The sequence below is a fragment of the Cetorhinus maximus genome, chromosome 2 (genome assembly GCF_964194155.1).
Source record: "Cetorhinus maximus chromosome 2, sCetMax3.hap1.1, whole genome shotgun sequence".
NCBI classification, from domain to species: domain Eukaryota; kingdom Metazoa; phylum Chordata; class Chondrichthyes; order Lamniformes; family Cetorhinidae; genus Cetorhinus; species Cetorhinus maximus.
Window position 1 is genome coordinate 109,402,557 of NC_135880.1, and position 12,691 is coordinate 109,415,247.

Genomic DNA, 12,691 nt, shown 5'->3' on the forward strand with positions numbered 1-12,691 from the left:
ATCTGAAAAATCAGCGCAACAAATAGCAATTTTTACCCCAGTGTGTTTTGTCAGAGTTGTATATGTTTGCATTTAATTACTTTTTTAGGATGGTCACACAGCCCTGCACTTAGCAGTACGAAGATGTCAAATAGAGGTGGTGAAGTACCTACTAAGTCAAGGATGCTTCATAGATGTACAAGATCTACATGGTAATTCAGCTCTACATGTAGCCTGCAAAGATGGCAATGTAGCTATCGTTATGGCTCTTTGTGATGCAAATTGCAACCTTGATCTGACTAATAAGGTAATACCATCATCAATTAAAGCTTTTTTGTTTTAATGCATGTCTTCTTTTATATTTGTGCATCCCTTCTATGAGTTTTAATTATAATAGCACACAATTGTATAATATATTACTATTACAATTAGATTTTGCTATTGTATTCCTCTTGTACTGCTAACAAATCCTTCTTGTGACTAACTTCCTTTACAAAGGAAAATCTATTCATCACTGGATGGACAATACCCATTTGATCAGGCATGTTAGACATTGGATGAAGACAGTGATAGAATTCATTTTTCCTGTAATCCTTAACAGCACTGTGTTCGCACTAAACTGCACAGCAGCAGCGCTGCAGACCTTGTTCTGTGATAAATACCACCTTACAACCCTCTGGGATTTCTGTGCTCCTCCAAATCGGGACTCCTCCACATCCCCAATTTTCCTCACTCCACCATTCGCAGTCATGCCTTCATCTGCCAGGCCCTAAACTCTGGAATTCCCTCACTGAACTTCTCTTCCTCTCTAGATAAAAACAAAAAGCTAAAAGCTACTGCAGATGCTGGAAATCCAAAACAAAAACAGAATTACCTGGAAAAACTCAGCAGGTCTGGCAGCATCGGCGGAGAAGAAATCAGTTAACGTTTCGAGCCTTCATGGCCCTTCGGCAGTACTGAAGCATAGTTAGGAGAAGGGAGAAATACTTCTCTCTCCTCCTTAAGGCACTTCTTAAAACATACCTATTTGACCAAGCTTTTGTTCATCTGTCCTGATATCCCTTTGTGGTTTTTGGTTGTAACAGGGGAAGGCGGTGGCGTAATGGTATTGACACTGGACTAGTAATCCAGAGATCCAGGGTAATGTACTGGGGCGGATGGTGGTATTTGATTTCAGTCAATAAAAATCTGGACTGAAACTGTTGTTGATTGTCATAAAAATCCATCTGGTTCACTAATGCCCTTTAGGGAAGGAAATCTGCCATCCTTACCTGATCTGGCCTATATGTGACTCTAGACCCACAGCAATGTGGTTGGCTCTTAAATGCCCTCTGAAATGACCTAGCAAGCCACTCTGTTGTATTGTTGTATCAAACTGCTAGAAAGTCTATAGTGCCCTCACAGCACTGTGGGTGTATCTACACCACATGGACTGCAGTCGTTCAAGGAGGCAGCTCACCACGACCTTCTCAAGGGCAATTAGGGATGGGCAGTAAATGCAGGTGATGCTTACATCACATGAATGATTTTTAAAAAAACACTCCTGTCTTGGGATATTTTACTACTTAAAATGGCTAAATAAATGCAGATAATAAGATTTTCAAACACCAGAGTAATATATGGGTTAAATTGAGGACAGGTTAGGACATAAGAAATAGAAACAGGAGTAGATAATCAAGCCTGTTCTGCCGTTAAGTATGATTATGGTTTATTGTCTACCTCAGCTCCATGTTCCTGTGCTATCCCCACATCCCTTAATCTCATTAACATCCAAAATCTGATTTTCCAATGTGTTCAGATGCCTGAGTATACAAAGCCTTAAATGGCTTCATTGCAGTACATAGCAACTAATGTTTGCTGGAGTTAGTTTGCACTGTAAGCACAAAGATAATGATGTTACTATTGTACCTTCTCTTTTTAGTGATTTAGAGATTAGCTTTTGTTCTAAAGAGTAATTCAGCCAAAGACGTTTACAACACGAGTTGGTAATTCGTCCCATTATTACTGTGCCAGCTCTTTGCGAAAGTAATGCAACTTATCCTCCCTGACCTCGCATGCTATAGTCTTCGCTTTAAATATTTATCAATTGTCCCTGAAATGTAATGGTCTGTCATTCAATCAGTCCCATACTATTCCATCTTCTGCATAAAGAAAGTTATGTTAACCCCTCTTCTCCACTCTCTTATTGACAATCTTATATTAATGACCACTTATCACTGACCTCTCTTAGCCTTACTTACTGCCATGGAAATTGTCTTAGTGTCAAGTCTCTCATAATTATAGTTTCCCATCGCTGGCATCATCATAGTGAATTGGTTCTGTATGGGTTTAATATGCTTTCCATAATAAATTTCCCAGAATGCCACACAGTATTTTAACTGTTGAATAACCAATATTTTGTACAAACTTATAATTACTTTTACTTCTGTACGCTATCCCTTTTTATGAAACCCAAAATATTATAGGCCTTTTTTTTAATGGTTTTTCCCACCTACTCTCGCACTATTTCTGATTAGCTTAACTTACCTGAGGGTGAATGTATGCAGTTGGGCATCATTCTTTTTTTCTCTCTTTTTGCCCCTGGCTCCTTTTCTTGTAAAGTGATTGGGGGTCACTTCATCAATATCATTGCCCTTCCACTAACTGAATCTGACCATTCGAGTGTGAGGCTGGACAGAGTGTGTTGGTGGGCCCTTGGACCACTGGGTGCACCTCAGCCAGCCTCTACACATACATTTCAAGGTTGTAAGGATAGTGTCAGTGAAGGAAGCACTGACTGATTTTCTCCCCAACTTCCTAGCCCTAGGACACTAAGTCTAAGTGAAACTGAGCCCTTCCTGATCTGCATGTCTAGAAGTGGCAGGGAAGGGGTGAGTAGGGAGTGGGCAAGCAATATAAGCATTTCCCATTTCCAGAAAAGGTGTATTGGTGTCTTACCTGCATTAAATATGTTTTTCTCTTGATACAGTATGGAAGAATACCTTTGCACTTAGCTGCTAACACCGGGAGTCTTGATGTTGTCCGCCACCTCTGCCTTGCTGGTGCTAATGTAGAAGCTGTTAGTTCAGTAAGTTGACTGGAATAATCCTTTTTCTCGAAACTGTTCATTTTCTCAACTACCTTATTTAAACGTCAAAGGAATTAACTGAATAATGAATTATTAATGATGCTTGACCAGGATGGCTTTATTAATTTTCTGAACACGACACTAAATATTGAAATGGAAACTCAGTTGGTAGTCTCTATTTTAAAACTGCACCAGTCAAATAGACTGATTTGAACTTTGTGATGTACTCTGTGAAACAAGACAATATGCACTAATTATCTAAACCTTATGCATTGCTTTTATCCATCTGGTGGTATAGTCAATTACCTGGGTCCATCAATAGCAGGTTCTGATATCTCACCCATCACCAGAACTGAAAGCTAAAGGCATTTTAGCAAGGTTGGAAAAATAGAATGAAAAAGTGGAGAAAAACATAAACACCAATCACGGAGAAGGTATAAGTATATTAAATAGCTTCAGGATCTGATCAGGGACAGTGGCTATCAGGATCAGATCGTGGTATTGCACAACTCAAACGGGCCAAAGGTTGCCTCTTTCGGACCTGGAAAGTGCCTGGTCTACCTCAAATTACTCTAGAAAGGCAAAGTATCTCAAAAACAGGTTAAGCAAGCTGTTTCACACTGCTGCAATGGAGTGGCTATCCAAGTGGTATTTTCCACTAACAGGATGCTGCCATCAGTCCAAAAAGACGTTCTATCTACCATACAATTGAGCAATGTTGTGTGTGCATTTCAGTGCCAGTGCAATTCCAAGTACGTAGGCTGTATGTCCTGATAATTGAACAAAAATAACATTTCAGTGCCAGTGTGAGGCTGGATATGTGGGCTGTACATCCCAAAGACCAGTGGATCTTATCAAACAGCATGTCCCTTCTGCTGTTTGCAACGGGCAAGGTACAGACCGTACCCAACTAGCTCATGCTTGCAAAACTCATAACAGCGTGCCAAAATTAAATGTGATTCCACGATTGGACAACATTTACTAAATAATCCTCAATGTGCTAAAAATAACGCTGACAACCAATTTAAAATTCAGTCAGGCTCGCAGTGTGGCACATTTGCGTGTACTGGAAGCTACGTATATTAATACACAGGGCCCTGTTCTTTGCAGACAGAGAGAACATGTACACACATTGTGCCTGTTTCAGCTAAACAAAATAAGTGAGAGCCATTCACTGGTTCATTCCTCAGGGCAATGCCTTGACCAATCAGAGTCAAGCTACCTGGTTTAAACTTCAAACAATGATTAGCAGCTAACTGTCAGTCACCATTAACTAGTGCATTCTTCATGGCAATGCCTCTACCAATCAGAGTCCACTTGCCAACCATTCAACACACTCTTCTCGTGCAGTATAAAGTTGTTGCTTCCTCTGACATTGGTATTTTTGTGATTGTCCTGATGACTGCAAGATAAAAAGCTTTGACAAAATGTATTCTTTCAGCAATACTCAAAAATAATAGCATGTTCCTGCAGTTGTTTGTAATTGACAGAGTACAGACCGTACTCAACCATCCCATACTTGCAAAGCCCAAAACAAAACATCTACTGTTTGATGTGATTCCACAATTAGGCAGTACTTGCTGAACAATCTTGAGTGTGCTAATAACTACACTAACCACTAATTTAAGATAATCAGTTGTGCTCATAACGTGGCTCATTTACACTTGCTAGAAGCGACATTCATTCATATGCAGAAACTCGTTCTCTGCAAACAAAAGGAATATGTTCAAGCCTTGCCTTTTTTGAGTTATCTGGGAGCTTGAGGAACCTATAGTTCCCCATTGCTTTCTCCATGGCAATGCCTCAGCCAATCAGAGTTGACTTGCCAACCAATTAGCACCTTTTTCTCCTGTACTATAAATTGTTGTGATCGTTTGAAATTTGGTATTCTTGCATTTGTGCAAGAAGAAAAGCTTTGGCAACATGTCTCTCTTTTAAGCAATATTCAAGTTCTGTAACTACCAAGTGACCATTAATAGAAAACAAATGTTACATGATATTAAAAATTATCAGTGAGGTTGTGAGACATGAAAAGGACCAAAGAATGCAAACATCGAAGGGTTGAGTGGAATAGGAGATGGCAAACAAAAAGATGAAAAAATAGAAAAAAAAGGAATAAAAAGCAAGCTGCAAATTCAATGGATTTGAAATGAAAGCAAATCCATGAGCCCTGAGAAAAGAAAATGCTGAGAAATCCGACAGTGCTGTGTTCTGTAACTGTGCTTAAGCAGTACAGATCAGGAAGATCCCAGCCTCAGTCCTTCCTGTGTGCACGAGTAGCTGATGTCAGCCAGGGCGATGGTGTGACACCAAATTGGCTTTGACTTCTGGTTTAAGGAAAGGAAAGCTGTCCAAGGTTTGTTCCCACTGCTAATTGATATCCAGCAGCTGCTGATGTAGGAGTGTTTGTAGATGTTGTGCAGATGACTGCACATCTGCAGGTGAATAACCTGCAGACACTCGCTGTCAAACCTTATACATTGATAATGGGCTGTCGCACCAGTGAGCATAGGTTATTCATAGCACCATTAACCAATCTTTGAGGGGAGAAAAGGGGGAGGTGGGGAAACCAGGGCCAGAATCTTCTGGTCAGCGAGCAGGGGCAGGCCCCGCTCGCTGACGCATAAAATGACACGTGGTGACATTGGGCGTGCGTCCCGATGTCAACACACGTCATTCCGATCTTCAGTTCGGTGGGCACCCGCCGAACTGTCAAAGGCCTATTAAGGCCTTTTAAATATCAATTAAAATACTTAACTGAGCTGCCCATCCAACCTTAAGGTTGGTGGGCAGGCGAAGAGCCCAGGCGGCCTTCACATTTATCATGAAACCTCATCCACAGGCAGGATAAGGTTTCATTAAGGTTTTTAAAGTTTAATAAAATTGTTAAATAAAATTCATTGACATGTCCCAGTTCATGTGACACTGTCACATGAAGGGACATGTCTAATTTTTAGAAATCAAACTAATGCCTCGGAGATTTCTGCACTCTTTCACGAGCATATGTGCGAAAGAGCGCAGGGCCCGACTCAGCCTACTCCCCCTGCCTGCACAGGGGACACTCAGCGCTTCCAGGTGCGCATCACGCCTGGCAGACCTTAATTGTCCTGCCTATGTAAAATGGCAGCACGCAGCCGATCGCAGGCGGCGATCTGCACGCCCGCCCGCGCCTGCTCCCATCCAAGCCCCCTGACTGGGAGAAAATTCTCCCCCAAGTGTCTTGGAGACTAGTATTCCAACCAATCACATGTTAAGCTATTGGAAATTTGTGTTATTCACTAATATCCAAGTTTACTTTCTCCAAGTCCATCTGTGTTCTCAGCAGTTAACTTTGTGATTTGTGTTAACAAGTTGTAGCCGGTGCAAGTGGGCAATTTTTTTACTTTATGAAGATAAAGATGCGCAGCAAATGTGTCAAGTTTCCAGAATCATCTAAGGCAAGAAAGGCACTGAAAAGGCTTTGGTACTTGCTCCAGGGGATTGCAAGGGGGATGGAATGTAAAAGTAGGGAAGCCTTGTTACAACTGTACAGGGCACTTGTGACACCACACATAGAGTACTGTGTGCAGTTTTGGTCTCCTTACTTAGAGGAATATACTTGTATTGGAAGCAGTTCAGAGAAGGTTCACTAGGCTGATTCCTGGGATGAAGGGGTTTTCTTATGAGGAAAGGTTGAGCTGGTTGGGCCTATACTCATTGGAGTTTAGGAGAAATAGAGGTGATCTTATTGAATCATATAAGATTCTGAGGGGCCTTGACAGAGTAAATGCTGAGAGGATGTCTCCTCTTGTGGGGGAATCTAGAACTAGGGGACACAGTTTAAAAAATAAGGGGTCTCCAACTTAAAATGGAGGTGAAGAAGAATTTTGTCTCTGGGGGTCATTAATCTTTGGAACTCTTTTCCCCAAACAGCAGTGGAGACTGGCTCAAGGAATATGTTCAAGGCCAAGATAGATAGATTTTTGACCTGCAAGGGAGTTGAGGGTCATGGCGTCTAACAGGAAAGTGGAGTTGAGGCCACAATCAGATCAGCCATGATCTTATTGTTGGTGAGCAGGCTCAATGGGCCGAATGATCATACAAATAGATACACAATTCTTGGCTGCTGCTTTGAAGGCCTTGACTGTTTGTTGATCAGGGAATGATGTCATTTACAGAGAGGGGGAAGTTCTATACATTTATTAAATGCTATTTTGTAATTATCCATTAATAACTGAAAATCATTTCAAAGCATGTTCAGTGATGGAGATTGAATCTGTATCAAAACCTTCACGAATGATGTCTTACTGGTAACACCATGTTGTTGTTGTTGTGAAAATCTGGGAAGTATGTCCTGTCTTTGTTAGAAATATAAGTTATCCGTATGGTTTCCCAGAAAAATCGTGGAAAATTTTGGGATTAAAAGGTAGTTAATTTGCACTTCCACCCGCAAACTGGCTTTGTATGACATGTTGCCATAGAAATGAGTGATTCAGGGTGTAGCTCTGGTTAGAAGGTTCTTTTGTTTAATTTATCTGTGTGTGTTTGCTGATCGAAGCAGACAGTTCCATTTGGATTTCATGAGGGAAAAGCAGCTGGAAACTTTGCTCTAGCTTGCAGCTATTGGAGGAAATCTACAGAGCCTTGTAGCAGAAAGTGGTCAGCTTGAATAGTTGGTTTGGAAAGAGCTGTACAGAAGCTGTGGGAGCAGCCTGGCCAAAGCCAAGACAAGCTGAAGAGTCCAAAGTTGTGAGTTCTTTAAAGAAAATTGTAGGACTGCTTAGCCAAAAGCTAATGGGAGGATCCCTATGTAATTTCTACCTGGATGAATAGCTGGAATACTAAGGAGGATTAAAGTAAATTCCAGAGAGCTGTGGCAAACCTTTTGGGTTGTTTCCAGGGAAAGTGAATGGACATTTTGTAAGATAAGGGAACTCTTGGGGGGAGTAGATATTAGAACTGTCTTGAAAGCATAAGTCTTTATAAGCTATAGTGTTAAGATAGTGGTGTTTGCTTTGTTTAATTATCCTTTTTTCATATATAAAAAATTGTTTTTGTTAAAAAAACCGTGAAATCTTGCGGCATAGTTCTGTTGGTAAATTGCTGGGTGTTTGGATTTCTTCTTTAAACATTAACAGTCCCTAATCAGATCGTAAAACTGTTAGCAGGAACTAAGGAACTTTGATCCAAGTCTCTTATTGATCAGTGCTGCTATAAATGTTAATGTGCTCTAAAAAGGTTTATAACCACAATAGCAGGAACCTGTATTTTATATTTTATAGGCGTTTATTTCTATTGATTTTTGTAAACAAAAGCGTATTTTAAAAGGAAGTATACAAAATAACTAATCAGGTTACACTCCTAAAAAACCAATGTAAAAAAAATAACATTTTGACCTTATCTATTTAAGTAGCTTTTACCCCACAACCACCGCCTTTATGTTCAGCAAAAATCAACTTTTTGAGTTTGTGCCATAGCAAAAAGCCTTGTCACACATGTTGATTAAATTGCAGGCATATGGCCCTAAATTTCCTATACATTATTTATAACGAGTGGAAAATCCTGGAAGGTCACCCACGAATTAAGGTATATACAGACAGCAGGCAAGGCTTCACGTGGCATCGGTTCTGAAAATTGTCTTCCATATGTATACACCATTTAAAACATGCCCTTTTTGCAAAAAAAACTTGCAAAGTTTATGGTTAATTTAGGGAACAAATATTAAACTCTTCCCCCTATAAATATTGAAGAGTGTACTGCAGTTGAAATCTTAATGATACACAACACAAGCAAAGCATGATCCTCATTAGATCCTGTTCCAATAAAGTCATTTGATACTAGTTATGTATATTTGGCTGAAAACCAGTGACTGAATGGCAAGAGAAATAAGAATCAAAGAGTGAATATGCATGAGCAAGGATGTAGTTGAGAAAGTTGTAAAGCATTCTACATTTCTTCCTTCCAACAATAATAATATGTTAGATCAGGCCAATACAAAGATGTAAATATGATGCAAATATAAACTTATGACATATATGCTCATAGACTTTTTTTTTAAGTAAAGCAATTTCTAATAGTAAAAATTTGAAATAGAGCTAACTAAATTACAGTCGCGAAATGCACAAATTTGGTACGTGTGTCCCTAAGGTGATGGTATAGGAATTCAATTTGTTAAACCTGTTACACGACATGGTGTTCTCACAAAAACAATTTACTGTGATTTATAGTTTAGAGTAGTGATTGCTCATGTGATGATGCTGATTGAAATGTGAAGAGGCTCCAGGAGCCTTCAGAGCGATATAATCTAAATAAAAATACCTGCGGCAAGGCATGTTTGTAACTGAGTGCAATGTTAGGGCTGCTCCCTGTTTCAGTGAGTGTTTGAAACATTAAAACAACTGGAGAGGATCTTGATCGAAAAAGACACTTCTTAGTGTCGTACTAGCTCATACATTGGGCCTCAAGTTTAGATCCTGGCATGTATTAAGTTTAACTGAGACAGCAGTTGAGGTGCTGCCACAGGTTGAGTAGGGAGACAAATCAGCTGAGGTTCCCGGTAACCAGTCAGACTTACTGGAAAATGTATTTGTGTAAGCACTGTATGGAGATAGGGCCAAGTTTGACTGGGACAATTGAGTAGCTTAATACTCTTTCCAGGCTGATCATTGGGCCTTTGGGTGAGACATTGAAGGGCTGTTTCCCCCACAGAACTGGTTATAGACAGACTGTTGAAATGTTAGATGAAATTTAATGCGAAGAAATGTGAAGTGATACAATTTGTAAGAAAGAATGAGGAGAGGCAACTTAAACTAAAGGGGGTGCAGGAACAGGGAGATGTTGGGGGTTTGTGGGGCTATGGGGAAAGAGCAGAGAAGTGGCAATAATTGGAAAACTCTTTCAAAGAACCAACACAGGAACAATAGGCCACATGACTGCCCCCTGTGCTGTATGATTCAATGAGTCAGAGAAGAATGGAGCAAGTTTTTTTTTAATTAGAGGTTGAGAATAGCATGTTTACTGGTGCTGTATCAAATAAACAAAGTGACATACAAACTGGAAAACTCTTCATCTGAAATCACAAGTGTTCAGGGTAAAACCACTAATATTCTTGCCAATTAGTAATGTGAGCCTGAGGGGATGTTTTGTGAAATTTTTTTTCTTCCTCTTTGTTTAGAGCAGGCATTACTTATTATGCATTCATCCAGAAGTGCTGTATTTAAATGCAGTAATAGCAGGAACTAATTATTATGCAATCAGTGTAGTGAATCTGGTTCATTTCAGAATCTTCCTGAGTGAATTGTTAAGCAGCTCTTGGCTGAGTGTCTGGTTACACAGTTTGCTAACTTTCGTATCTAGCATGAGTGTGAAAATAAAATACACAGAATGCCAAGTGTGGCTTTTCACAGGTTAAATATGAAATTAAGCGGAAACAATGCTAATTGGATTGATTGCTGGTTGTTTAACAGGATGGAAGAACTGCAGAAGATCTTGCTAGAGCAGAACAGCATGAACAAGTCGCCAATTTACTTGCCAGGCTTAAAAAGGTAACACGTATGTATAAATGGGGGATCTCAACAGTGGACATATGTTAGCACACCTTTCCAAGAACACTTTTGGCAGCTTGCACTTTTTCCTCCTACAGTGTTCCCATGAATTGGTCAGGCAATTAAGCTACAAATTAAAGGACTGTACAATTTTAGGTTTAAAATTGGTCAGAAAAAAACATTCTTGATGCAGTTTAAACATTGTGCGCTGGTGACGATTTATGGTGAAGAGAATAACTATGTATAACTATAACTACTGTATACACAATACCAGTAAATAGACTTTTGTATATGGTCATCAACAGTAAAGTTTTCAGCCAATCAGTAACAAAAGTGCTGCTGAATTTGTTACCAGTGTAGAAGCACCAGCAAAACATTGGAACAAGTGTAGGCCATTCAGCCCGTTGAGCCTGCTCCGCCATACAGTTGGATCATGGTTAATATATAGTTCAACTCCTCCATTTACCCACTTTAGCTCCATATCCCTTGATACTTTTATCTCACAAAAGTCTCGCTCTAAAATAGGTGTTTTTGACCTACATCGCTGGCAGTGCTGCTTCCAGTCTAAATGTGAAGCAACTTAACCGTAGTAGGCAAATGCAACAGCAATGTAGTGCAACCAATTGAAGTAACAGACACATTTGTTCCATAACAAGCCAAAATGAGTTTACTCTCGTTTGTCCAGTGCGCATTTGTAGTGAAGTAGGTACCAACCCTTGGAATGTTTTTTGTGACTTATTGATGTATCTGCAAATAGACTGATAGATCTGACTAAACTGTCAAAACTAACCAACAATATAAATAATTTGATCTCTACAGCAGTGACATTGCAGTCTCATTTTCAGAAGCAGTTTTGCAATATAAATGCAGCATTAGCATGAGTTCATCCATCACTATGCAATGTTCTGAGAGTTTATTTAATCACCTTTAGCCACCTATTTTACCTGCACATTCAACAGTTCAGGTTAGTTTAGCTGATAATGAGAATTGTTCCTGGCCGTGTTCCCATTTGGAGATTTTTTTTTTGGATTGCACGTCTGCTGGCTAGGAGAGCCTTCCCAGTTCTGTCAAGTTTTCAGTAATTTGTTTTTGTCTAAAACGCAAATTACGGTGCATATTATGTGTGTGCATGTGTTTGTGCTTAGATGGAATTAGTTCTGCCATTGTACGTTCAATTCAAATCACAAGATTCAGCTGTAGTATTCAGCTGTTCATGATCATCAATCACTGCCAGCCAAAACAAAAGTGAGGAAGCTACAAAATAAGATGGTTGTAGGATGAAATTGCCACAGGAATTTCCATTTTTATTTTATTGGAGCTTAACCCTACCAGTCCAATTAAGCTCATATCGCCATTGCCCAGGGGCATCATGTGGATATTGATACGTGATACATGGTAGCACCTCATTTTGTTACTATCCTTATTGGGGATGATGCACAGCCACTGTCTCACGTATTTCAGGTTGTGCATTCTAAAAGGTTTCTCCACTGCAACTCTCATGAAGCTGGCCAATGGTACCCAGAAGCCTGGAGGTGGATTTTGCAGAACGAGGGGTTCTGTAATATATGGTTTATAATCATCATCATAACCACACAGGCTTATTGAACCATGAGTCATATGGATACAACATGAAGATTTCAGCAACTCCAATCCCATCATTTCTATTTTTTAACAGGCTTCCTTGACACACAATGTTAACAAGAAAATAAAAACAACTAACTAACTTATTGATCACTTGGTCAATAATTTGAAAATTGGGATATGATAAGGTAGGAACTACGTTCTAGTAGTAGCCCAGAATATTGGATATAATCACAATTTCTAAATATTAGAAAAGCTTTTCAAATACAAAACTCAGGGGAGCTCCCAATAATTGGAAGGATTTTCTTGTTTGCATTTAATAGGCCAGTGTAGTTCCAGTAATTAAGATTCTCTTTATATCAGAGAAACACTTCAAGAAAAAGCTTTTCTTTCATTATATCCTTAGCTGACAATGCACATGATTTCATCCCTTTTGTGTGTGCAGGGTGTCACTAAAGGAAAGAACTTGCATTTGTATAGCATCTTTCATATTCACAGGATGTCTCAAAGCGCTTCACAGCTGGTAAAGTGCTTTCGAAGT

General features: G+C 39.6%; 1 protein-coding gene across 3 annotated transcripts in view; it reads left to right on the forward strand.

The window, feature by feature from the left end:
- Window positions 1–12,691, forward strand: part of dapk1 (death-associated protein kinase 1) — a 228,556-nt gene that overhangs the window by 157,662 nt on the left and 58,203 nt on the right. For all 3 annotated transcript variants that reach the window (XM_078568201.1, XM_078568218.1, XM_078568209.1), the window contains exons 17-19: window positions 89–286; window positions 2,948–3,046; window positions 10,492–10,569. In XM_078568201.1, the coding sequence (XP_078424327.1) occupies window positions 89–286; window positions 2,948–3,046; window positions 10,492–10,569 (375 nt within the window). The remainder of the gene's footprint in view (window positions 1–88; window positions 287–2,947; window positions 3,047–10,491; window positions 10,570–12,691) is intronic.